This window comes from Orcinus orca, chromosome 1 (genome assembly GCF_937001465.1).
Source record: "Orcinus orca chromosome 1, mOrcOrc1.1, whole genome shotgun sequence".
Classification (NCBI taxonomy): domain Eukaryota; kingdom Metazoa; phylum Chordata; class Mammalia; order Artiodactyla; family Delphinidae; genus Orcinus; species Orcinus orca.
In genome coordinates, this window is record NC_064559.1 from 49,731,502 (window position 1) to 49,756,087 (window position 24,586).

Sequence of the window (24,586 nt, forward strand, 5' to 3'; positions counted from 1 at the left end):
GAACTTCTTCACACTGTCTCTTGTCCTTCCTTCATAACCATTTCACAAGTCACCCAAGGCTCTTAGTACCACAGAGTTGACTAATATGGCTGTTTCCTCCTTAATCCTCCTGTATCTGGTCTCTCTCCAGGCCAATCCTCCCCCGATGATGCTAGACGAATAGTCTTATACACTCCTTTCATCCTGCACTTTTCGTGTGTGTGCAGTAATTTTAAAATTTAATTTCTATTTTTCTCCAAGTCATGCATGTTGAGTTTTAAAGTCAAAAGTTTTTAAAGCTTGTAATGAAAAAATAGCAGCCCACTGCCTCACCCCTTCTCACCCCTGAATCTGACTCCCCAAGGCAACCATTTATAACTCTTTTACCTGGTTCTTCTAGTATCCGTTTCCAATTTTATAAATATTATACTTACACAACTGTTCTTTCTTGATATTTCACTTTTAGTTATCACTTAAGGACTTCCCCACTGTAGAACCTAAGATTTTAGTCTTTGACATTCCCTTCTCCTCCCCATCTTTATTCTCCCCCATCCTCTTAAGGCAATTATAGCACCATAGGGGCTATCTCAAAATCCAGTGTGAACAATGTACGTCTGATTGACAGCTGAGCAGTATAGAGTACTTACTTTGCTTATATTACTTTAGTGGTAACACTTCTGTATTTTGTGGAATTGCTTAGATTGGTGTGTGTGTGCAAATACATATAAATATTTATATACTCATATACATAGTTTTAGAAAAACTTAAACTCTTGTAGGTAGAATAATACACATTGGGAAACATATTAATTTCATTGTTTTCTTAAACGTATTTTTAGAGCCCTCTGTCATCCTACTCAAATCTGAACTTGCTGCTCACTAGGCCTTCTGACAGTTATTATCCTTAAGTTCCCTTCATCATCATCCTGGAAATCTCCTTTCTTTCTCTCTAATGAATCCCTTGTTTCCATGAGTCTCGGGGTCCTTCTCTTTCTTCAATTAATTCTTTATTTTTAGTGACTCACATTCTCCAGTAACTTCTTCAGAGAAAGTGTCTCAAAATATTGCTATTCCATCCTCACAGATAATTGCTATTTGGGCTAGGTATAAACATTCTATCTTGGAAATTTTTTTCCAAAAAATTTTTTAGGAACTACTCTATCGGTTTCTAACTTTCAATGTCATGGAGGTGTCCAAAGCCATCCTAATTCCTGATTCTTTATAGATAAAATTCATCTCCTTACTAAGCACCAGAAGCTTCCAGAATATTATTTTACTCAGATGCTCTGAAATGTCATGGTTTATCTTGGTGTAGTCTCTTCTCAGCTGTTGTGTTGAGTGCTCAGTTGGCATTTTTATTATTAACTCACTTGTTCCCTTTTTTCTCCACACCCACCTCCCATCTCCTTGCCATACAAACAACCATTACACTATATTCAATGTATAGTTTTTATCTGAATGAATTTTTACGAACTGTATATTATGTGTACATGTATTTTTTAATTTATGTGGATGGTATTATACTGTTTCCTTCTTGTTTTCACTAAACTCTGTTTTTAACATGTACATGGTCTTTGTTGCTCCTGACTGTCACATAGTATGTCATCCGAGAGTTATGTCCACCTAACTACTCTCCTAGTTATAGGTACCCAGGTTGTCTCCAAGTCCCCACCATCAAAAACTAATGCTAGAAAGAATATCCTTGCACGTGTCTCAACCGATCTTTTAATCTGGCGGTATGAGTTTATTAGTTCTGAGAACATTTTTGGTATTTTTCTTTGTTAATTTCTTCCTCTCCATTTCCCTATTTTCTTTATGGAATTCTTATTAGTCCAATCCTCTAATTTTCTTATTTCTGTTCTACCTCCTGGGTGATTTCATCAACTTTATAATCCAACCGTTTACTATTTATTTTTATTACATTTTAATATATTTACATTAATTAATTTTACATTAATATAAATTTTACACTAATTATTTTACATTAATTTCCAAGAGCTCTTCTTAACTGCTAAATGTTCTCTTTCTTTAATAGCAATCTGCTGCCTTGTAGATAAAATAATTTCTCTTCTATCTCTGTTGATATCAATTATACTTTTAAAAAGTTATCTTCCACTCCCTGCATTATTCCTGTTCCCTCAAGTTCCTTTTTCCTATTTATTATTTTGATTTTGTCTTTTGTGTTGGACCTTTTCTTTGAATGCTGATGACCCCTAGCTGTGTGTTTATATTTAAGAGCAAAGCACAAAAGGCTTACTGGAAATTCCTGCACGAATGGTTGGGGCTTGTAGAATGCTGGGTGTAGTGGTTTGACTGGTGGCCCCCTCCCCCAAAGATAGGTCCACATCCTAATTCCTGGAACCTGTGCATGTTCCCTTATTTGGAAAAAGGATATTTGCAGATGTAATTAAGTTAAGGATCTTGAGATGAAGAGGTCATCCCGGATTATCCAGGTGACCCTAAATCCAATGTCAAGTGTCCTCATAAGAGAGAGGCAAAGGGAGATTCTAGACAGAAGAGAAGGAGGCAACTTGACCATGGAGGCAGAGACTGGAGTGACACAGCCACAGCCAAGGAATGCCTGGAGCCACCAGAGGCTAGAAGAGGAAGCAAAGAAATTCCCCCGTAGAGCCCTTGGAGGGAGCATGGCCCTGCCAGATTTTGGACCTCTAGCCTCCAGAACTATGAGACAATTTCTCTCACACTTTTAAGCCACCTAGTTTGTGGTAATTTGTTGGGGCAGCCTCAGGAAACTAATATGGTGAGCCTCACTGAAGGTGAGGGATGGGACCATTTCTCTGATTACCCTCAAATATCAGGATACAGACGTCTTTTCTCTTCAGATGGGTAGTTCCCCCATAGGGGAAGGCTGTGAACTCCACCACATTGCTACATTTTTGAGAGCCAAGCAGAAGTGGGCTGGGAGCATGACGTTCAGTTTGTGGACTTTCATGTAACACTCCCGTTTTCAGTACAGAATATCAACCCCACCCTGATGTTACTATTCCACGCTTCTCTGGTTCAGCCTCCTCAGAGAGGAAGTCTTCTAACTTTGGCTGGTGGGGGGGGGGGGAGCGGGGGGGGTGCGGGGGTTGGGTGGGACAGGCACCTGTGAGCAGTGTCTGGGGGAAGAGATCTAAGGTACCGGGGAGAATGCATCTAGGAACTGGGAAAAATCCTCTTGTTCTAGAATCCCCCCCATACCCCAGCTTTTAGACATACCTGGTGCCTCAATTCATGAGCCTTTCTCTCATTTTGCTTTTTTCTTGGCATTCCTCGCTGGAGGCAGTGTAACCTCAGCTTTTCGTGCCACTAGATTAGTTACCATTTACTGGCTTCAAAAGTTCTGTTGACATCTCTCATCTATTTTCATACCCTCTCCTGTTCTCTTTGTCACTGTGTCCTTTCAATATTTACTTCCTGTGTTAGTGGACTTATAAGAGATGTCCAACTTGGTTCAATCTGCCACGTTTAAAGAGAAGGACCACCTTATAAATTTCCATTTCAAGAATGTCTGCCATTCAGACAAGAGATTATGTTCAGTTTTGCTCAGAAAAATGAAAGCCTCTCTAAGGCCCTGTTTTAGCCCTCCTATTTTAACCTTTCAATTCCCAAATGAAATTTCCACTCAAGTTAAATTTGGTTGCATTCTAGTCTCCTCACTCTCCATGACGAATCCCATTTCTTCATGTTTGCTTATGGTGTGGTGCTCAACTTCCTGGAATATTCACTCCCATATATTCTATTTTATTCTATTACATATTTTGTATCCCAAGCAAAATCCCAATCCTTTATGAAACCATTTCTGATAGCTTCAGACTATATAGATTTGTCCCTTCCCCCAAACAAATGAACTGTATCTTATATTAGTCAGTAAAAGAACTCCTGTTCCCTGTTTCAAGTGGTTGTGTTGTCTTCTCAGCAAAACGTAAGTTTCTTAAAGGCAGAAACCGTGCCTTATACTTTATGTGCTCTTTGCGATGGCATTGAACGTTCAGTACTTGTTAACTGATGTATACTAATTCAAGCCACAGATATGGAATCTGATGTCCGATACACAATAGAGTAAGAACCTTTTGAGGGTAAAGGCTGTTTCTTATTAAACATCATATGTCTATCAACCAGCACAGTGTTTGACACAGAAGGTCTCTGTTGAGTGACAGAATGAAAGTATGGATGGATAAATGGACTTGCGTTAGCTACCATGTTCAAGGTTGTACCAGTCTAAAGACTTTTCAGTTCCTAAGAACACTGAAGATGATTAAAACAACGGTTCACGACTGCCTTCCCAGAATCTAGAACAGCTTTTAGCACATAGGGGCTGCCCAGTTGATGAAGGTTACATGAATGAATCCGCAAGGAGTCAGGAACACTAGTTTATCGTTAGAAAGGAGAGAGAGACATTTGGCTTACCCAGAAAGCACTCCCAGGACGAGGTTGAGAACAAAGAAGGATCCAATGATGATCAGTGGGATGAAGTACAGCCAATTCCAGGTGGCTCCTAAGGCATCATTGGTCTGAAAGGAAGAAAAATGGTTCCTTAATGCTTCATCAGAACCACCCGCCAGGTGAAGGCCTCTGTTCCTGCAGCACATTTAGGGTGATGAAAAAGCACAGTGCAATACGGTTAAACGCTGCCTCACTTCACTCCCAATTTAATGTGGTTGTAGATTAACTCATGTTCTCCACGTACGCTGTGAAGGGCACCGTGTCAGCCACACATAACATCCTGAATTGGAAGGGTCTAACACCCTCACTCGGCAGGTAACTGAACCCAGAAAGGTAAAATACTTTTCTAAGATCATGCAAATAATCACTGGTTTTACAGTGTTTGGTGATGTGGGTTCTAAGCCTTTGTACTCTAAACTGGGCAAGTTCTCAAACGACTGTGGCAGGCTGTGTCCATCACTTTATCCCAGGGATGCTGGCAAACACCTTGACAGGTTGCTTGGGAGAGATTAATGTCATCCACATCCTGCTCAGCTCGTGACCCTGGGCTCTGGCTTTCCTTCCTCCATCATAGTCCAATAGTACAGAGCTAGATCAGGCCTGGCCCTGGGAAGGCTCTGGTAAAAGAAGGAATAAATCTAGATTTGACGAGTGATCCCTTGCGCTCTCTCTAATGTGAACACACAGTTAACTAAAAACCGCATGGAAACCCATATTCTGGATTCTTATACCACAAGTGAGACGTAAGGCCCTTGAATGGTAGGGGGCTGAGGGAGGATTATACGACATGTCTTAGCCAAAAAAAGCAAAACAAACATAAAGCAACTCTCAGCAGGATGTCTCATTAAGGACCTTTAAACAGTTTTGGAGAATTCTGAAAAGTCCTAACACATGGACCTCTCAACTAAGCTTTGCCTTGACTGTCTCCCCTCATGATATGAACCCCAAATCTTCCTAACAAGTCCACCTGAATCGCATTTTACATATACAGGGCTTTGAATCCCCCCAATCCCACTCCACCCCTCACACACAAACTTTAATACCTCTTTGAAACTCAAAAGTTTCTGCAAAGATATTTTATTCCCAATTCACTGGAGAAACAAGGCCATCCAAATCCAATGCCACGCCTAAAATTCGCAGCTAAATTAGTGAAATGAAGATCTGAACTCAGAATTTCTATTGCAAAGTGTTTCTTATCCCCGTGAGTTACCTTTTTCTCCCTCTCACTACTACCTTTGCAAACATATTTTGATTCATTGTCTTCCTGCTTCCCATGGACTTCTATGACATTCTATCTTGTTTTTCCCCAAATTATCTCATTTTCCTTCTGCCTCCCATTCAAATATGTCAGTCTATAAAATACAGCCTCCCACTAATCATGGCAGCTATCACTGTACAGTAGATTTTTCCATTAAAAAATAGCTTCTAAGGCAACCTCTTTCACCAAGCTCGTGTCTTTTTGTCTTGCCCCTATGCTGTTCAGAGAGATACGTTTGCAAATGAAGCAGAATAAAAGTTAAAAACAAACAAACACCTTCTGAACTGTATGAACAAAAGCAGAGACCTGCCAATTTCAGTGTATAAGATCTAGGCTCTTTGGTTCAACCAGGTCTGCTCAGTCAAATGTGAGCAGGGCAGATTCGGGTCAGACCGCAGAGAAAATTTCTCCTGATATCAGAAGGAAGATGCAGAAGAATTAGATGCCAAGGGCCACAGGGGGTTTTAATGGACATAGGAAGCTAGTTTTTCTGAGATAACTGAGACATGGTTCTTCCTGTGAGCTACAGGATGGACTGAATGATCTTTGTATAACTAGCTCTATCTTGATCCATGACTATAAATGCAACATTTTGTAAAGACTGGTTAGCGCGGACGGTTCACCAGTGGTGCTCCAGATCAACAAGTTTCATTCACCCCATGGCTCAGACAGCCCCACCCTGAGAGTTCTTCGGCAGCAAGAACTGAGTCTGCTCCCAGCACCCAGATCACGGCTCAGCTGCCAATACACATTAGTTGGTGTCAGCAATGGCAATGATGAAATTGTGACTTTGAATCTGTTTTTGGTCCCAGGAGTGACGGTGCTACGTTTTGAGGATGGCTAGAGCAACTTCGGTTGGGTGACTATTTGCCAGAGATGCTGCACAGTGAAGAACAATTCCCAAATTGTGTTCTCCTCGTCGCTAGCAATCTGTAAGATGTTCATGGGTTCTGTGGAAAGTGAGCTTCTGGAACCAAAGAAACTGGGGAAACACAGCAGATTATATTTTCGTGTCAGCCTGTGAGAAGATCCACCAAAAAGGAACATTATTAACTTGATTTCCTCCATCATTTCTTACGCTTCCTTGATTACAAAACCTCCTTTTCAACGGCAATCTATTAACATATCAGGAAATACCGCCTGTGAAATACAGGGAGAGAAGGACTTCCCTCACAGGCCCCGAGTCTGGAATGTGCTTCCCAATTCTCTAAAATGCTGCTGATGCAGAGGGTCCTTTTACTCAGTGCGCTGCGAGAATGTTTTGGTTTCGCTTTAACCTACATTAAGGCAAGAGCCTCCACTGTCTGCTCATTTCTGTATCTGGCATCTGACAAGGTGTTTGGCACACATAGATGCTCAACCAATCAATAAATGACCACAATTTGAGTAAGATGATTCTCGTGTTTAAAATATGCCCAACAAAATTCATTCTGATATTCTCCCCAAGCTTTGTCTGAATTGCTTTAAAAGAAAAAAACAAAAGTCATCCACCATGGTACTGGGTCCTGTTGGATGAGAAGGACAGAGGAGAAAGGGAAGAGAAGGAGAAAAAGAATATCTGGGAGGACCCCAGCACCAGCGGCTAGGGGGTTAATAACCCTAGGGGGTCATTAAGGATGACTGACAGCTTACAAGGTTCTTCTGGAGAAAGCAGCTTGACAGCTCCCCGAGATTATTCACAAACCTTTTAATAGACTTGCCCTACCCTCTCTACACCTTCCGCCTCTCCCTCTGGCTTCCTCTTCCCTCGACCCCTCCCGTTCCTCCTCTCCAGGTGGCCTCACACCCCCACCTCCCATGCCTGTCAGTGGATCAATGACAAGGCCACCAGGACAGGGGAACACACCTCAGCAGGAAGTGGGCAAGCCCAGGACTTCATGCTTCCCTCCTCCAAAATGGCAAGGTTCTTTCTAATGCTGATTAGAGCTTCAATCTCCTTCTGATTCATCGTTATTAAAAGCTTAAAACTGTCCAGTGTAGGAGAGACAACTACTGAAGTGTCTTTTGAGATGAAAAAAGAAGAAAGTAATCGACAACTCTGAAGGCAGCAAGTGCCCTGATACCATATGAGGTGGGACTCAGGAGCGCCAAGCAGAAAGGTACCAGTTCAACTGCAGAGCTGTGACTGTGTTCCCTCTGGGCTGGGCATGTGTGTCTGTGACACGGCAGGACACGGGAGAGAGGAGGGGCTGCCTGTGTGAGAGGGAGAACCTCTCCCTTTCCTTCTGTCTCCCCTGTACCCCCTGCTTCTGTGACTCTCCCAAGCGCCTTGCCTGCGGGAGCATCACACTTCATTCTCCCTAGCAACTCTTCCTTCAGGGCCAGGGGACAGCTGTGCTAAGTACTCTTTGCAAGATCCCGGGGAAGGAGACCTACAGCTTTCCAAACATGGTCCACTGGATTCTGGCCCCAGGAGAGTGGACCCTTCCCTGCCCAGACCGCTATTGTGGAGCAGCTAAAGTGTAAACCAGCCCCTCACTGCAAAGACAGCTGCACACAGAGTACCAGCTTCCTCCTCCCCACCATTCATGGAACACCCACTCTGTGGCAGGCAGTACATGAGAGCGCTTTTCTTCGGGCAATGTCCTCTTATTTAAGATGCTGATTCTCTTCCCACCGACCCAGTCAAGCCCCTAGACTTGGCAAGCAGGCTACCCTCCATCTCTCTCACCTGCTGATTCCCTGAGTGACACACACACACGCGCACACGTGCGCAGGATGGGGCTGATGACAGAGAAAGCGGTCGGGGGTGGCGGCCCACCCTGCACAGGGAGTGCTCAGCGGGTACCAGGCCTGACACAGTGGGAATGTGTTCCTTTGGGAACCTGCCTGACTGGGGGTGGTGAGTGCACCCACTCCTTGCGTAAACAGGCACACATGGCAATTATCACATTAATCTCCGGGTGATGGGGGAGATGGTGGAAGGCAGGGGTGGGAGGAGGACTGGTAAGAAGGATGGAGATGGAGATGACAAGAGGTAGGGGGTCCCTGCCCAGCCCTGGCCTGGGTCACAAAGGCAGTACTATAGCTCCCATCCTTGGAAACAGGCCTCCATCAGGGTTCCACAAGGCTCTGCAGAAAACAGGCTGAAGGGCCTCCTCCTGGATGTCCACGCCTCTCACAGAGCAGCTCTGGCCAGGGAGGCTGAATGACATATAGCTGAGTGGGGAGGCTGAGTGAATTGGAACTGGGGAAAAAACGAGGATACTTATTCCAGGGTCCTTTCAGAGGGAAAAAAAAAAAGGTACACCTGCTTCCCAGGCTGGAGGTGGCACCCGCTGGCAAGCCCTGGCCTGGCCTGCCGCAGGCTCAGTCTGGGCACCATCGGCATCGTGGGCAGGATGATTCTTTGCAGTGGGAACTGCCAAAACACCTGGGGGCAAAAACTGGCTTCAGTTGAGAACTGCTGGCCTAGAGGCTCTGCCTCAAAGAGAGAGCTTTGGAACTGCCAAGTGAGCTCAGGTCAAGGGAGGGCTGTGGCAGCCACCCTGGGCTGTCAAAGAGGCCAGGCCATTCGTCTCAGCAAAAGCATCTGTCCTAGGCCTCTGCAGACCATCCCGGGGAGAGAAAATTCAGAGAGGGCAAGAGGTGGAGGAAATAAAGTTAACAGTGTTCCTTTTTGGTGGGTCTTCTCACAGGCTAACACAAAAATATAATAAGGAGGCCAAAGATGATTCAACTGCTTACCACCTCCCCTGAGGGAATGACGCCTGGGCATCCGGCACTGCCCAGCTGACTTGCCTCGCCTGGGCCCCTCACTTCTTTCCAGCACCAAGTGTACAGCTCCTTTTCATCCCAAGGGACTTGGGACTCGGAGTCCATGTCTCAGAGCCTAAAGGCCATATTTTGTTCAACAAATTTGTGGACCATGTACTAGGCAACAGATATCCTCCTAGGTACTGGGGATAAATGATGAACAAAGCAGTCTCAGGTCCTGGCCTTCATGAACTAGTGTCATGGGGAGACCCACATTCAATAAGTGAGCTCACACATGCTGTGCGGCTTTAAACCGAGATGAGTGGGATGAAGGGACCACCAGGGAGCTGACCCACAGGTGCGTCTGATCTGGTCCAGGGGGTCAGGAAAGGATTTACTGAAGCTTTCAGAGTAAAGAGTCACATGACAGTCTAAGAAACTACCTTGGCAGGAGGCAGCAGAGGTCAGAAAGGCAGAGAAGAGGTTTATCATGGAGGTGAAAGAAAGAGGAGGAGAAGGTTAAGATTAAGAAGTCATTAAAAACACAGTCATAAAAAACAAACTTATGGTTACCAAAGGGGAAAGGGGGGTGGGGAGGGATAAATTAGGAGTTTGGGATTACCATAGACACACTACTATATATAAGATAGATAACCAACAGGGACCTACTGTAGAGCACAGGGAACTCTACTTAGTGTTTTGTGATGGCCTGTAAGGGAAAAGAATCTGAAAAAGAATGGAGATATATATATATATGTATATATGTATGTATATGTAACTGAATCACTGTGCTATGCACCTGAAACCAACACAACACTGTAAATCAACTACACTTCGATTAAAAAAAAAAGATTCAGGGCTTCCCTGGTGGTTCAGTGGTTGAGAGTCTGCCTGCCAATGCAGGGGACACAGGTTCGTGCCCCGGTCCGAGAAGATCCCACATGCCGCGGAGCGGCTGGTCCCGTGAGCCATGGCCGCTGAGCCTGCGCGTCCGGGGCCTGTGCTCCACAACGGGAGAGGCCACAACAGTGAGAGGCCCGCGTACCGCAAAAAAATAAAAAAAAAAATTAAAAAAAAAAAAGATTCAGAAGTGTCAAGAGGTAGGGGACACGTGAGAGGAAAAACGAGGGCAGGGATTGCTCTCTGGGAATGAACTCCTGCCTTCCTGTGATAGCAGCCCCCGGGGCCCCGTGTGGATGTTGTACTGAAACATACACGAATCATAAGGGCACTCTTAGTGGATTTTTTCAAAACGTATATAACCGTGCAGCCAGCACCCAGATAACCCCAGGGCTTCCCTCACACCCCTTCCTAGGCACCATCTCCCTTCCCTCAAATGTAACGTTCTCCCGACTTCTATAACCATCAGTTATGTTGGCCTAATCGGAAAATCACATCTGAGCATTTCCCGGCATGTCCTGAGCCATCCCCGTCCCCTCTTTGCTCAGGGACTTATATTCAGAATAGCCCCCTCATACCCTGCCTCCTAGCCCCCCTCCCTGTCCGGCTCTCAGCAGCCTGGATATGGCAGATTCTGTGCTGCCCCCATAAGGTCTCCTTTACCAGCGGGTGTACCCACCCCCCTCCCACCCCAGCAGCTCTGAGTGTTGGCTGCTAACGGCTCACACCTGGATCCTCCTGAGAAGTTGGCCCCTGGCTGACAGACCCTCCCCATCTGGGAGTTTATGCCTGTCCGAGGGGGACAGTGATCTGGAACCAATAACTCACCGATGCAGGGGTGTCAAGGGCCCAGCCCCTTCACCTCTGCATGGGACAACTTCTGTGGTGCAACTCACTGTGGAGCCGCCTGGGGGATATGACTGAAGCTAAAACGTCTGCAACCACACCTTTGCCTAGTATTTTCTCCTGACTTATTCTACTTCCCTCCTATCGGTACAGGCTTCTCCCGAAAGCAGTCCATAAATAAATCATTGCCACAAAAATCTCTGTCCCAGAGACAGTTTATAGGGAATCTGACTTAAGCCATTAAATCCCTTTCTCATCAGTGTTTTGGTTTTTTTTTGCGGTACGCGGGCCTCTCACTGTTGTGGCCTCTCCCGTTGCGGAGCACAGGCTCCGGACGCGCAGGCTCAGCAGCCATGGCTCACGGGCCCAGCCGCTCCGCAGCATGTGGGATCTTCCCAGACCGGGGCACGAACCCGTGTCCCCTGCATCGGCAGGCGGACTCTCAACCACTGCGCCACCAGGGAAGCCCTCTCATCAGGGTTTTGACCAGCCTTACAAAGCAGGTAACATCCTGCCCCTGAGTCACACAGATAGATGGTGGATGGTGTTTCTAAGGGCAGAGTCACTGCCCTTTGACCACACCCACATTTTAGCCAAAGGACACAATGCCCACCCAGCATACCGTGCAACCACTGGGCGAGTAAAGCTTGTGGATCATGCCATCTGGTTTCTTGTATACCAGAAATGCTAGCCACAGTCTTGGAAGATTATGAGAACACACTGCCCAACCCACCAGTTGGTAGAAGAGGAAACCAAGGTCCAGGCGAGCAAAGTGAAGGGGTCCCAATCTAGAAGCACAGTGGGTCAACTTCTTGAGGACACTTGACTCTCCATATCTCGTTTGGTTCCAAATCTCTTAAAAGCAATCCTACCCATACTGTCTCCACCTTCTAGGGGAGAACCACATTCAATAAGAAAGCCAACACTAGGCTCCGGCAGCCAGAACATGAAAGCTGTCTTCCCAGTCCCCAGGCAAGAAAGAAGGGTGGGGGGAGCAGGGGAAAAGAGTGAGGACAGAGAGTCCCGAGTGCAACACAGCCACCTGCTGCCACCCAGCAAGGAGGCAGAACCTGTCAGTCCTGGAGGCAGGGCATTTCATTATGTCTCAGATCCCTGAGCATATCTAATGAATATGCTGTCTCCCCCACACAAACAAGCTCCAAAGGCAGCATCTGGCTTAGCCAGGGGCCTGGGATAAGTAATCAAGACTCTCTACGCATTCTGGCCCTCCCAAACCCTCCCGGACTTGATGGCCAGCAGCCACTTTCTCCACTTGCCTGGACGGCCAGTGACCGTCACTGATGCAGCAGTGCCTTAGCCCACATGCAAAGCACCTCCAGGAGGACTTCCTGTTGGGCATTTTACCACCTATTCTTCCCCTTCTCTGACTACTGGAAAAACAGAGCAGGACCAGTCAGCCAAAGAGGAGAACCAGAAAATAACAGCTCGCCCACCCTGGTCCACAGGCAGTAGCATGATTCCAATGAGACCACCCTTGGGAGCTCTGCTCAGCATCATGGACCAGTAAGCACTGCCTCACTTTGGACGTGGGCGGTGAGCACCACTGGTGCTGGGCAGACAGGTATTGACGTGTCCGTGAAAATCCATCCACACACCTGGGAAGAAGACTCAAGAATAAATGTCAAAGTGAGGGAGGATGAGTAGTGCCACATCTGACCAGGAAGGCTGCCGTGACGTTGTCCACGCCAAGTGAGAGCCTCAAAACCCACAGAGCTCGGAGCCCTGCTGTGCCTGAAAACTCTTTGGTTAAATCCTAATAATTCCAATATCACTGTTATGTGAGGTTATTGTCACCTCCCTTTCTGAGCCCTGGCCCGGAAGCCCAAAATGGACATGAGAGATACTTTCAAGATCTTTTAACTGTTGAAGCTGGGTGTGGGTTACACAGGGGCTCAATATTCTATTCTCTCTACTTGTGTGTATGCTTGAAAACTTCTACAATAGAGGGTTTAAATTTTTCCCCAAATAAAACTGTATAGGTTATTTATACGGTTCAGGGTCATATGTGGATTTTATGATAACTGGGGGTGGGGGGTAGGCAGGGTAGAAATTAGTGATTTTGTTTAAAGATCTTTTTATACTTTTCCTATACTTTGCAACTTTTCTGCAGTAACTAAGTGGTTTTTGTTTTGTTTGTTTTCATGGTCAGAGAAAACATACAGGGGGGAAAAAAAAGCCAAAGAGGAGGTCCTCCTGTCCAGCGACTGCAGCAGGGTGCCAAGGAGGCTGACGTTCCTGGGGCCACTGGGAAGCCGGACAGTTGACCATACAGTGAGCCATCCAGGCCAGGATGCTGCACTGCTCTGGGAAAAGGCGAGTGTGTTGTTCTGATGCCGCCATAGGCAGGCTGGCCAAAGTAGGCCACTTAGAGAGGATGCTTCCTATGATGATCAGCTAACACACATCACCCTTCTACACGGCGGGCTGACCAGAGACTGAATGTCTTTTTGCAAGAAAGTCAAGCACCAGAAAGAGCTCAGAGAATGAGAGAAGACACGAGTCTCAGAAGACCCTTCCTTTGAGGCCCAGGGACAAAGGGTGCACAAGGCTTGATAGATCCTCTGCACTGTGAGAGCTTTGTGTAGGGTCCACTGTATTCTAGAAAGACTGTGCTGATGACACCAGGGCAACAGGTCTTCAACCAGTTCCCCAGCTGGTTCTCGGCTCTATCCTACAGTCCTTGAGGGTCAGTCCTTCTGGTTACCATCATTTACTGCATTTCCATGAGTCCCCGGTCCCCTCCAGCTAACCAATCACTATTTCCCATTCATCTAACATGAATACTGTAACTTTCATCATCTTGCAGTACATAGAGCTAGGAGGAATCACAGCATCTTGCACAAACCCCTCATTTTATGGATGAAGAACCACGGGTCAAACGTTGATTGCTGAAAGATACCCCACTAGTTGATTACAGAAGCAGAACTAGGACTTCTGATCCCCAGGCTACTCTGTATAGCCCTTGTATTCTCTGCCATATCATTTAGTACTGATAAATATGTATGGCCCTGCTCTCTCTGGTTATTTTGTATGTAGTAGTCTAGCTTCATGCTTTCCCTTGGAAGCTACGTGAAGGTGAAGACCACGACGATGTGTCTTCCTTCTTCTGAAGGTTTGGAGCACGGAGCTATGAACATGGCTATCGGATTTCATAAAGAAAGGAGTGAGGCTAGAGATATCCTGGAAGGCTTCCTGGGGCTGTGCCGTCACCTGGACTTGAAGTAGGAGAAGGATGTAGATTGGCCCATCAATGGAGGAAGAGAGTCCAAGAGAGGGAAAGAAGTGGGAATGATGAGGCCACAAAGAGCGGCTGTGGGCAGTGGCGAGGAAGGCAAGAGGAAGAGGAGTAGGTCCTGGAGGACCCTGAATGGTGGTCTAAATGTTTGGATTTGCTCACTCCCCAAGAGCTCTTCCTTCCTTCTACCCTCTCCTCTCTGTGCCAAGCCATGAGTTCCCTCATACTGGACAACACTGCTCAGTCTCTGGAAGGCTTCCCCAAGGCGTGTCACTCTGCTTCTCTCCAGAATTTCCCAGCGCTTAGGCGTACCCCATAGCAGCATATATATTCATTCAACATTTTTGAGTGTGTACTCTGGACAAGATGAGTGAGAAAGGAAAACAGTCCTTAAGGGCCTTGGTATCTGTAAGAAGGCTAAGTCATGAGTATAAATGCCTATAATTGAAAACAAAACATTAAGTGCTGCACTTGGGTTTTTATTTGTACTTATTTACAGGCCCTCTTTAGATGTATTCTGTCTCTTTCACATATTGGTCCTCCCTTTCCATCAGGGTTGACTGGTTCTTAAAGACAGAACTGCATCTTTTATTTCTCTGTTCACTCTCTAATGCCTAGAATATTATTCTACAAACAAGAGATGCTCAGTAACATTGTTGACTACCAGGAGATTGTTAACACCACTACCATTCTTCTGCTTCACAGGCCTGCATGAGTTTCCTTCTCTGGAAATAAATATATCACCCATAAAATGGCATCTCTGTTGACATATAGCAAGAACACTTAGCTAACTCAAAAATTCAGCACAGCATATAAGAGCAGACGCTCAAGAAAAGAGCTTCAGGTCATCATTTTTCTTGGCTTTCATTCCCTCCACAAAGAGCAGGTGAATTAATTTATCACTGAACATCCCCGTTCTAATTAACGATTGCATGTCAAACACTAGGTAAGGCTGGTAAGTGCAGCTGGTTCCCTGAAGAAGCCCCAGGCCAGTTAGTTTCATTTATTTTGTGGCCACAGGAGCCACTCTTACTCCTTGGTAAGAACGGCTTGAAAGCAAGAAACCATGGCTTTGAAGTCTTTATATCTTCCGATTTCAAGAAAACATGCTCAATTAATCTGCACTGGTGCTGATAATTGGTGATAATGAAATGCCCAGTCCCATATGCCTATTTGTCACCTGAGGGGCTGAGAGTACCTGGGTGAGGGTCTTCACCTGGTCCTACTGGATCACAGTTTCTCTAAGCACACTGGGCTTGGAGAAACACAAGTGCCCAAAACATCACTCCACTCAACTCTCACAGCCGCTGGCAGAGCCTGGCTCAGCCAGAGTCCCCAAGGCAGTCACCTCCACTTGTGAACAGCTTTGTCCACTCACCCCAGCGCTAGACAAATGTTATTTTCTATTTGTTCCATGATGTGGAAAAAAAAATGGGAATCACTGTGCCAGACGACCATCTGTCAGGGACATTGAGGAGGGAATTCCTCGCTTGAGTAGGTGCCTACATCAGACAACAGATGTGGGGTCCCTTCCCACTCAGACCCAGATTCCTCACTGTGCTTCTCCTCTATCTCATGGACTCGAATTCTCCGGTTTCAATTCTACTACTCCCTCGAAACCTTCTCTTTTCTCATCTCCTGATTTCTCCTGTCTTGTTCACTCTGCTGCTGCCCTCCTAGGAATTCACCTTGGTTCTTCTTCTTTCCCCTAAGATACACAGAGTGCATGCCCCAACTGAGCTCTCCCATTGGTCTGGGGGCATAACAATGTTGAAACAAAATACAGATAATAAAGTAATAATGTTCACTGCTTCCCCAATCTGGGAACCATTGGAAAGAAAAATCTCTTTTGGCCTTTCCCATTCTTTGTACAACTTTCGTTCCTGTTCATTAGGGTGGAATGTACTGAGAGCAACCACGATGGGTGACTAATACAGGACTGCATATAAACTGTTGGATGGCAAATCCAACACGGACCCAGTCAGACCTATTTCTGGAAGTACTAAGAAGACCTGATTAAAACATTCTTATCTCCACATTTTCCTTTGACTTATACCCTAAGGCTATTGTAATTGAGAAGTGTAATTGAGAAGTGTAATTGAGAAGGAGAAAGAATCATGGCTTCCATTCGTTAAGCATCTAGTCTACGCTGAACGATGAGCTAGATGCATAACAACCACGTGTAGGAGAGGTGCAACTGTAATTTCATATGCTAAAAACAAACAACAACAAAATCCAGGCTCAGAAAACCTAAGGACTTGCCCAAGGCCCCGTAGTCAGTATGTTACAGAACCCAAATCCAAACCCATGTCTGACTTCCTCTTAAGACATGACATTATGCTGCCTCTTGTATGGTGGGAAAGGGGGAGAGAGACAGAAATAAAAATGTTGTTTTAACGTGGAACATATCTGAGAACAGAGCTATGCATGCAGGTATTTACAACAGCAGTGCCAGCAGAAGAAATAGTTTCTGACCAATTGCATACTGCAATCCCACCTGAATGTTATGTGGTTTCAACTCCTTTGATGTCTACACCTTAAAGCAGTGGTTTCTTCTCTGCCCTCGATGTCTGATAAGGTTGGAAGGACTTGTCACAGCAAGTTCCCTGGCTAGTAGTGCAACAGTCACTCTGTTGTCAGGGTGATCTTGTAAAGTGGGACGAGTGATTCCCAGCCACGGCTGGCTTCAGTCTTCAGAGCAGGGGAAAGCTGTCATTTCTAACCAGCATCTCTCACCCTGTCTCTCTTCTGCTTAAAACCCTCCAAAGGCTGCCCTTGTCAAATCCCCCACCATGTGCGAACCCAGTCCAACCTCTCGGGCTCACCTCACAGCCCCCGCCTCCTCGTATACCAAGTCAAGTGGCCACACCCCACTTCTTGCAATTCCCCCATACGCCACGTTCTTTCATAGCTGTATGCTTCTGCACATATTGTTCCCACTTCCTAGAATACCTTCTCTGCCTTTTTCACTTGGAAAGCCTCTACTCAGGCCCTGATTAAAGGTTACTTTTGCCAGGAAGCCTTCCCAGAGTTGGTTGCTCTCTTCACTCTCTGCACTTAAGGCTACCATGCCACTCAACTCTACTGTAATCATGGCTTGCTGGTATGTCTTTCTCTACAAGACTTGACACCCCACAGGAACAAGGAGGAGGTCTTATTTTTCTATCTGTCCCAGAACCCAAGTTAGCTCTCAGGAGGTGCTCAGCAAGTGTTCACTGAGTGAACAGATAAATGAATAAGTTAATAAGCTGAATGTATGGCTCTGATTAAATCTAAGACAAGCAAAAGAAAGAAAAGGTGATGAGAAAAGATTTCTTAAAGAGTTAATTAAATGCCTAGAGGTTTCTTTTATCACTAAGAGGGCAGAGTCACTGGATGATTAGAGGGGGTTTATCAGGAATTATCACTTAGTAAGCCCTTCCCAGGTGTATCTTGCCACCGAAGGACTTCATCCTCTAATCCTCTCCAGAAGAAGAAAGGCTTTATCACTCATCTCCGATAAGCTCAGGAAAGAATTAAAAACAAAACTGGTAGCTTCTGCCACTTCATCCAGCTACAGTTTCAGCTGTAAAGCTGGGTTTGAGGGAGGCAGAAAATACAGACTTGATTCTCAACACGAATGTGGACAGTGGTTCCTGCAGGGCCCCATGCAGAGATTAAGGGAACTCTCCCTTATCTCGAAACTAGAATAGTGAAACTCATCTCTCAGCGGACAGTGTGGGGTGGAGTAGGGGGAGGTAACCAAGAGGGGAGAGAGCAGCCCCTTTGGGAAAGCAGCAAAAAATGCAGCCTCTTTGCTGTGGCCTCTGGGCACGAAGGTGATGGGGAAGAAAGCATGTCTCAGGGAAGGTGACCCTGGTTCTCTCAATGTCAAAGGTAAACTTGAAACTTTCTAGATCCCAGCCGGAGGGCTCTGTGTTCTGTCCTCTTAAGCTTGGTGAGGTAGAGATGTTCTTTTTTTTTTTTTTTACATCTTTATTAGAGGATAATTGCTTTACAATGGTGTGCTAGTTTCTGCTTTATAACAAAGTAAATCAGTTATACATATACATATGTTCTTTCAGCTGGGAATTCTTTTAAGCCTCCGTCTAAAACTGCCACTCATCCTCTCAAAAAATAAGAAATGCTTTGTCAAAAATCCTGGCCATCCTTCAAGGCCTTTGTTATACTCCATCTGGATGAAATGATGCCCTGATCACCCAGCCAGGGCCGTCTGGTGCCCCAGGGGCTTTTTGGACTTGTTTGGAGATCCTCTAACTCTCACATTCAGAGCCAGCCCCAAACCATTCTCTTGGCTAAACCCTGGTGAGTTATTTAGTCTGAAGAGTATAAACTTCTCTAGGCAAACTCTCTTGATATTCAACATGAGGTCACACAATATCAATAAAAGTCAACACTTTTTGGAGAAATTACTATGTACATTTTGCCCACATTTGCACATTTAATCTTTTCAAGAATGCTTTAAAGCTGATAGTAGTACCATAGCCTTTTTCTCCAATGAGGAAACTGAGGCACAGATTGGTTAGCTAACCTGCCTGAGGTTGCACAGACATTAGGGACAAGACTAGAACTACAGCCAGCAGTCTGAGAACTGAAACATAGAAAATGCTCCACACACATGACATATTAATATTATTTAAATAGGTTAAGCTCAGTTCCCTTTAACCCTTGAAAAAGGGGGAAAAAAAGAATGGATGAATCACTTTTTTTAACATTTTTATTGGAATATAATTGCTTCATATTGTTGTGTTAGTTTCTGCTGTATAACAAAGTGAATCAGCTATATGTATACATATATCCCCATATCCCCTCCCTCTTGTGTCTCCCTCCCACCCTCCCTATCCCACCCCTCTAGGTGGTCACAAAGCACTGAGCTGATCTCCCTGTGCTATGTAGCCGCTTCCTACTAGCTATCTGTTTTATATTTGGTAGTGTATATATGTCAGTGTTACTCTCACACTTTGTCCCAGCTTACCTTTCCCCTGCCCTGTGTCCTCAAGTCCATTCTCTACATCTGCACCTTTATTCCTGTCCTGCCCCCAGGTTCTTCAGAACCTTTTCGTTTTTCTTTTTTAGATTCCATATAAATGTGTTAGCATACGGTATTTGTTTTTCTCTTTCTGACTTACTTCACTCTGTAGGACAGACTCTAGGTCCATCCACCTCACTACAAATAACTCAATTTCATTTCTTTTCATGGCTGAGTAATATTCCATTGTATATATGTGCCACGTCTTCTTTATCCATTCATCTGTCAGTGGACATTTAGGTTGCTTCCATGTCCTGGCTACTGTAAATAGTGCTGCAATGAACATTGTGGTACATGTCTTTTTTTGAATTATGGTTTTCTCAGGGTATATGCCAGTAGTGGGTTTTCTGGGTCATATGGTAGTTCTATTTCTAGTTTTTTAAGGAACCTCCATACTGTTCTCCATAGTGGCTGTATCAATTTACATTCCCACCAACAGTGCAAGAGGGTTCCCTCTTCTCCACACCCTCGCCAGCATTTATTGTTTGTAGATTTTTTGATGATGCCATTCTGACCAGTGGGAGGTGATACCTCATTGTGGTTTTGATTTGCATTTCTCCAGTGATTAGTGATGTTGAGCATCTTTTCATGTGTTTGTTGGCAGTCTGTATATCTTCTCTGGAGAAATGTCTATTTAGGCCTTCTGCCCATTTTTGGATTGGGTTGTTTTTTTGATACTGAGCTGCATGAGCTGCTTGTGTATTTTGGAGATTAATCCTTTGTCAGTTGCTCCATTTGCAAATATTTTCTCCCATTCTGACGGTTGTCTTTTCGTCTTGTTTATGGTTTCCTTTGCTGTGCAAAAGCTTTTAAGTTTCATTAGGTCCCATTTGTTTATTTTTGTGTTTATTTCCATTTCTCTAGGAGGTGGGTCAAAAAGGATCTTGCTGTGATTTATGTCACAGAGTGTTTTGCCTATGTTTTCCTCTAAGAGTTTGATAGTGTCTGGCCTTACATTTAGGTCTTTAATCCATTTTGAGCTTATTTTTGTGTGTGGTGTTGGGAAGTGTTCTAATTTCATTGTTATACCATCTCATCTAAATATTTTGCTTACCTTGTGCAAGGAGATTGGTGTCTACTTCTAAGCCTCTTATCATTTGCAGGTGATTGTAATATTTATCACACCAAACAATGATTATTTACTTGTCAGTCCCCTGTACAAATTGTGAAATCCTGGAGGACAGGGTTTTGTGGTTCGTTGTATAGCGTACCTGCTATAGTACCCTGAATACTGCTCAATTAACATCTGTTGCACGAAAGGGTGAATGAGCTAATCAAATCCTTTAGAATCGAAACGTAAAGGAATATTCCAGCCATAGCTAGTTCAAATTGGATGAACACAGTCTAGAACAGTGGTTCTCAAAGGTGGTCCCTGGTCCCCCAGCATCAGCAGCTTTGGGGGCCTTGTTGGAAATGCACTGGTCCGAAGGTACCAGTAGAGACCTTCGGATCAGAACTCTCGGGATGAAGCTCAGCACTCAGCCATCTGTGTTCTAACAAGGTATTCAGGTGATGCCTGCTAAAGCTTGAGAACTAATGGTCTAGGGAAAAAAATAAGTCTGCCATGGTAGCCTCAGTTGCTATGCTGTTGTATCCAGGAGTGCAAAAGACAGATCTGAGGAAGGAGAAAGTCTGAGGTTGAGTGGGGAGGAGAGAAGATGACAGAAGGGTGTGGGGAGAGATGGAGAGGGAGGAGAAAGAGGGTGGGTGAGAAGGAGAGAGAGTCATCTCCTGGGAATGAAATGGGTTCATGATCTCAGCAGCATGTTGCCACAGCAACAGGTCCAGCACCTCCCCCACCCCCTCCCCAGGATGACCAGGCATTAGACACACCTACGCTGAGGCCTGAGCCCTGCAGAAAGATTTAAGCTTCAGCAAGTTGGAAAAGCACAGTGAGGGGAAAGCTTATAGAATTAGCTCCCCACACAGGCTCTGGCCCCCAGGTGCACTCCTGGAAAGGTCGGTTCTTCCTAAGGTCAGTGATCAGTCCCAACAGGCGGTGAAGACACAGCCATGTGGGTTTGCTCCTCTGCACCCCAGCTCACAGCCTGGCTAGGATGGCTCTGCTGCCCTACAGAACTCACTGTGAGAAAGGATGAGTGGCTTAGAGGAGAGGGAGAGAGCCCACCATGCTGCAGGGGTGGAAGCAGAGGAGGGCATAAGGAGACAGGGCTCAGAGACCAGGGATGGATTACTCCAGAAGCCAGGGCGGGAGTCCAAATGGGGAAGGAGAAGAGGAGCGGAGCTTGCATGCAGATTCAAGGGGCTCAGCGGGGAGAGCAAAGGGGTAGTGAGGAGCAGAAGGCTCTCAAGAGCATCTCGGCCCTTTGCTGGAAATGGCTGGAGCTTCCAGGGCACCCACAAGGCAAACGCACATCCGACCGGCTTCCCTAATAAAGGCAAGACAGGGGCTGCAGGAGGACACTGAGATAAGCAAAACGCACAGTGTTCCATATGCTCGATGGAAATAACTCCGGGAAAGCGAGTTTACAGCCAATTAGACATTAAAAGTAAGATATAATTGCTGTTGCTATGTTTGTTTCCAAGAAGAACTGTGTTATGATTAGACTAACAGGCTAGTGTTAGAATTCTGAGCAAACTGCATGGAAGACTTAGTCTCGCTTTGTCTCCGCGTGAGAGAAGAAAGAAGGTGAGAAAAAGATGAATCAATAAACCACCACTATGTTCAAGGTATCCACCCTCTGAAAACCCCTGAACCGTTTTTTGGAGGGGGAGAGGGGGACTAGGGGAGAATATGCAGAGATTTCTCCCATCGGATTCCTTCTAATCCGCATTAACAACCCAATGAAGTCATCACTGCAACTCCCATTTTTATGGATGAGGACACAGCCCAGAGAAGTCGAGGAGCATGCAGGTCATAAAACAAAGACTGGGGTTCGAACTTACCTCTGCCTGACTTCAAAGACCATGCTCCTTTACCCACAACAAAGGGCACAATTCTGTCCACAAAAATGGAGGTGGGGAGAACTGGTGGTCCACAAGTTACCCAAGGGCTGTGTGCTATTCCAGCCAGAACTGGGTGTCTCTCACTGGAGAGGTTATTCCTGTGAGATGCTATAGTGTAACGGGAAAACACTGCCCTCACCTCTTATTAGTTCTGTGACAGTGCGCACATCATTTAAACTCTTAGTGCCTCAGCTTCTCAACTTGAATAATGCGGGTGATAATCTCTCTCATGAAGCAGTGCTGGGAAGGTTAAATGAGAAATATAGTGTGATAGGTTAACACCCACCCCACCCCACCATGTTATTAGCTGTGGGATCTTAGGTACGTTACTTAGCTTCTCTGCCCGTCAACTGATTAATCTCTAAAATGGTTGGACTAGGAATAATGCAGCTCAAACACTCAGCTCAAGGCGTGGCATGGCACGCAGAAAGCATGTGATAAGTGGATGCCGTATGTTCTACTTCTAGCCAGCTCTCCTCCTCGGAGAGCACAAGCCCATCCCACAGCTGCTGGGACCATCTGTCCCTGACAGCTCACAGCTGCATCCCTCACTGGGCATTGCCCTGTACCTCTGAAGGGGCACCTAGCTCGGCTGGTGTGGGTCAGCCTCTCCTCTGTCCGACTTTGGTCTCCTCACTTCCTCAGGTGTATCTCCCAAAAGCACATCCCGATCAACACTCTGCACACAATTCTCCAGTGCAGAGTTGCTTTCCAGAAACCCCAATCTAATCTATAGGATCTCTATCTCAGTGCTCAGCAAAGAGTAACTGATAACAGCAATTATGAAGTCTTCAAACTCAAAAGGCTATGATACTGTACATGTGACTCCTGGAAGCTTTACAGAATTATTGGCCGGACTGTACATTCTTTAAGGAGCAGGACCGTGTCTTAAATGTCTTTGTTTCCTTCAAGCACCCTCAAGACAGCACATCCTCTAGAAACATATTTGACTCATACGGGCTATATTTCTATTCAGCCCAGAATCAAATCCATCTGCATGGGTCCAGGGGGTACACATTTCATTTCCACAGCATTGACATACATGGTTCATAACCAGGACATGCAGCGTCTCAGCAGGAAGGAACTTTATAAATGAAATCCCTCTGACAGAATAACTTTGTAAAAATGGGCCACACAAATCAAACAAGGGAAGTAGGTTATATGAACTATTATTAGTATTCTTGAAATATTAAATATTAAACAAAGTTCACATCTGTAAAGGTAAGTGTTTCTGACCTGACCCTCCAGCCTCCCTGAGAGAGAGACATAAGCTCCTTGGGGGACAGTCGATCCCAGCACAAGTCTCCTTCTACCCCGCCTCCTACCAAGGTGACACAGAAAGCCAGTGACAGTGCTTGGAATAGAAACTAGTTCCTCTATTCCCAAACCTGTATTCTTGGGTTACACTATATCCTCTGTAATTTGCTCCCGTGGAAGCGTAGGTATAAGAGAAAAGGGGAAATGCGCAAACTTGCCCTTTTGGTGCCGTGAAACAGGTTAACGCCCTGCTGTTGATATTTCCTCAGTGATGTCCATGTGTTAGCTGCAGGGTGGAGAGAGGCTGAGAAAGGGCGTCTCAGGCAGAGGATGTGTAGCTGCCAATACTGCCTCAGCTCATTCAGTTCAAGGTGACTCTAGTTCGGTCTGAAGTCCGTGGGGCTCCACAGGGATGAGTTCTTTCCTCAGGACCTCCAGACAGACTTGCTGCTCTTTACATCTGTCTGAGTTCTGGTGGGTGGGGTCTTGAGATCCACGGAGCAGTATTCCTGTCGCTTCACGAAGCCTGGGCTGAATCTCATCTCCCCGGGCTTGTGGAGCCAGACAGGAGGCCCTCGGAAAGGCCGTGTCCATCGTGTGGCTTCCCTGGGGCCCAGCCAGAGCCATCCATCAGAAAAAGCGGTCAAACCAAGGGTTCCTCAACTTTCCCTTCAGCTTGCAACGAGAGTCAGTAAAACAGGCATTTTAACAGGTGAGCTTTCGGCATGTTCCCTGGAAGCCGAGGAGCGAGCTTCTCCTTCTCCTCTTCCCTTGGAGTGCAGCTTGTGGGGCGTGTTCCCTCTTCCCCTCAGCTGCTCGGGGGTTCCCTTCACTCTGAGGGGCAGCATCCAGACGAGGGGCCGGCAGGAGGTCCTGCGATGAAAGGTCCATCCCTGCTGCCCTGCCTGCTGCCACTGGTCCCCGGGAATACAGCTCCAGGGACTCCCCGG

The 24,586-nt window shown here is 45.8% G+C and overlaps 1 protein-coding gene across 1 annotated transcript in view; it reads right to left on the reverse strand.

Moving 5' to 3' along the window:
* Window positions 1-24,586, reverse strand: part of CACNA1E (calcium voltage-gated channel subunit alpha1 E) — a 474,871-nt gene that overhangs the window by 139,639 nt on the left and 310,646 nt on the right. Inside the window, exon 10 of the mRNA XM_049700372.1 lies at window positions 4,392-4,495. Coding sequence (XP_049556329.1) covers window positions 4,392-4,495 — 104 coding nt within the window. The remainder of the gene's footprint in view (window positions 1-4,391; window positions 4,496-24,586) is intronic.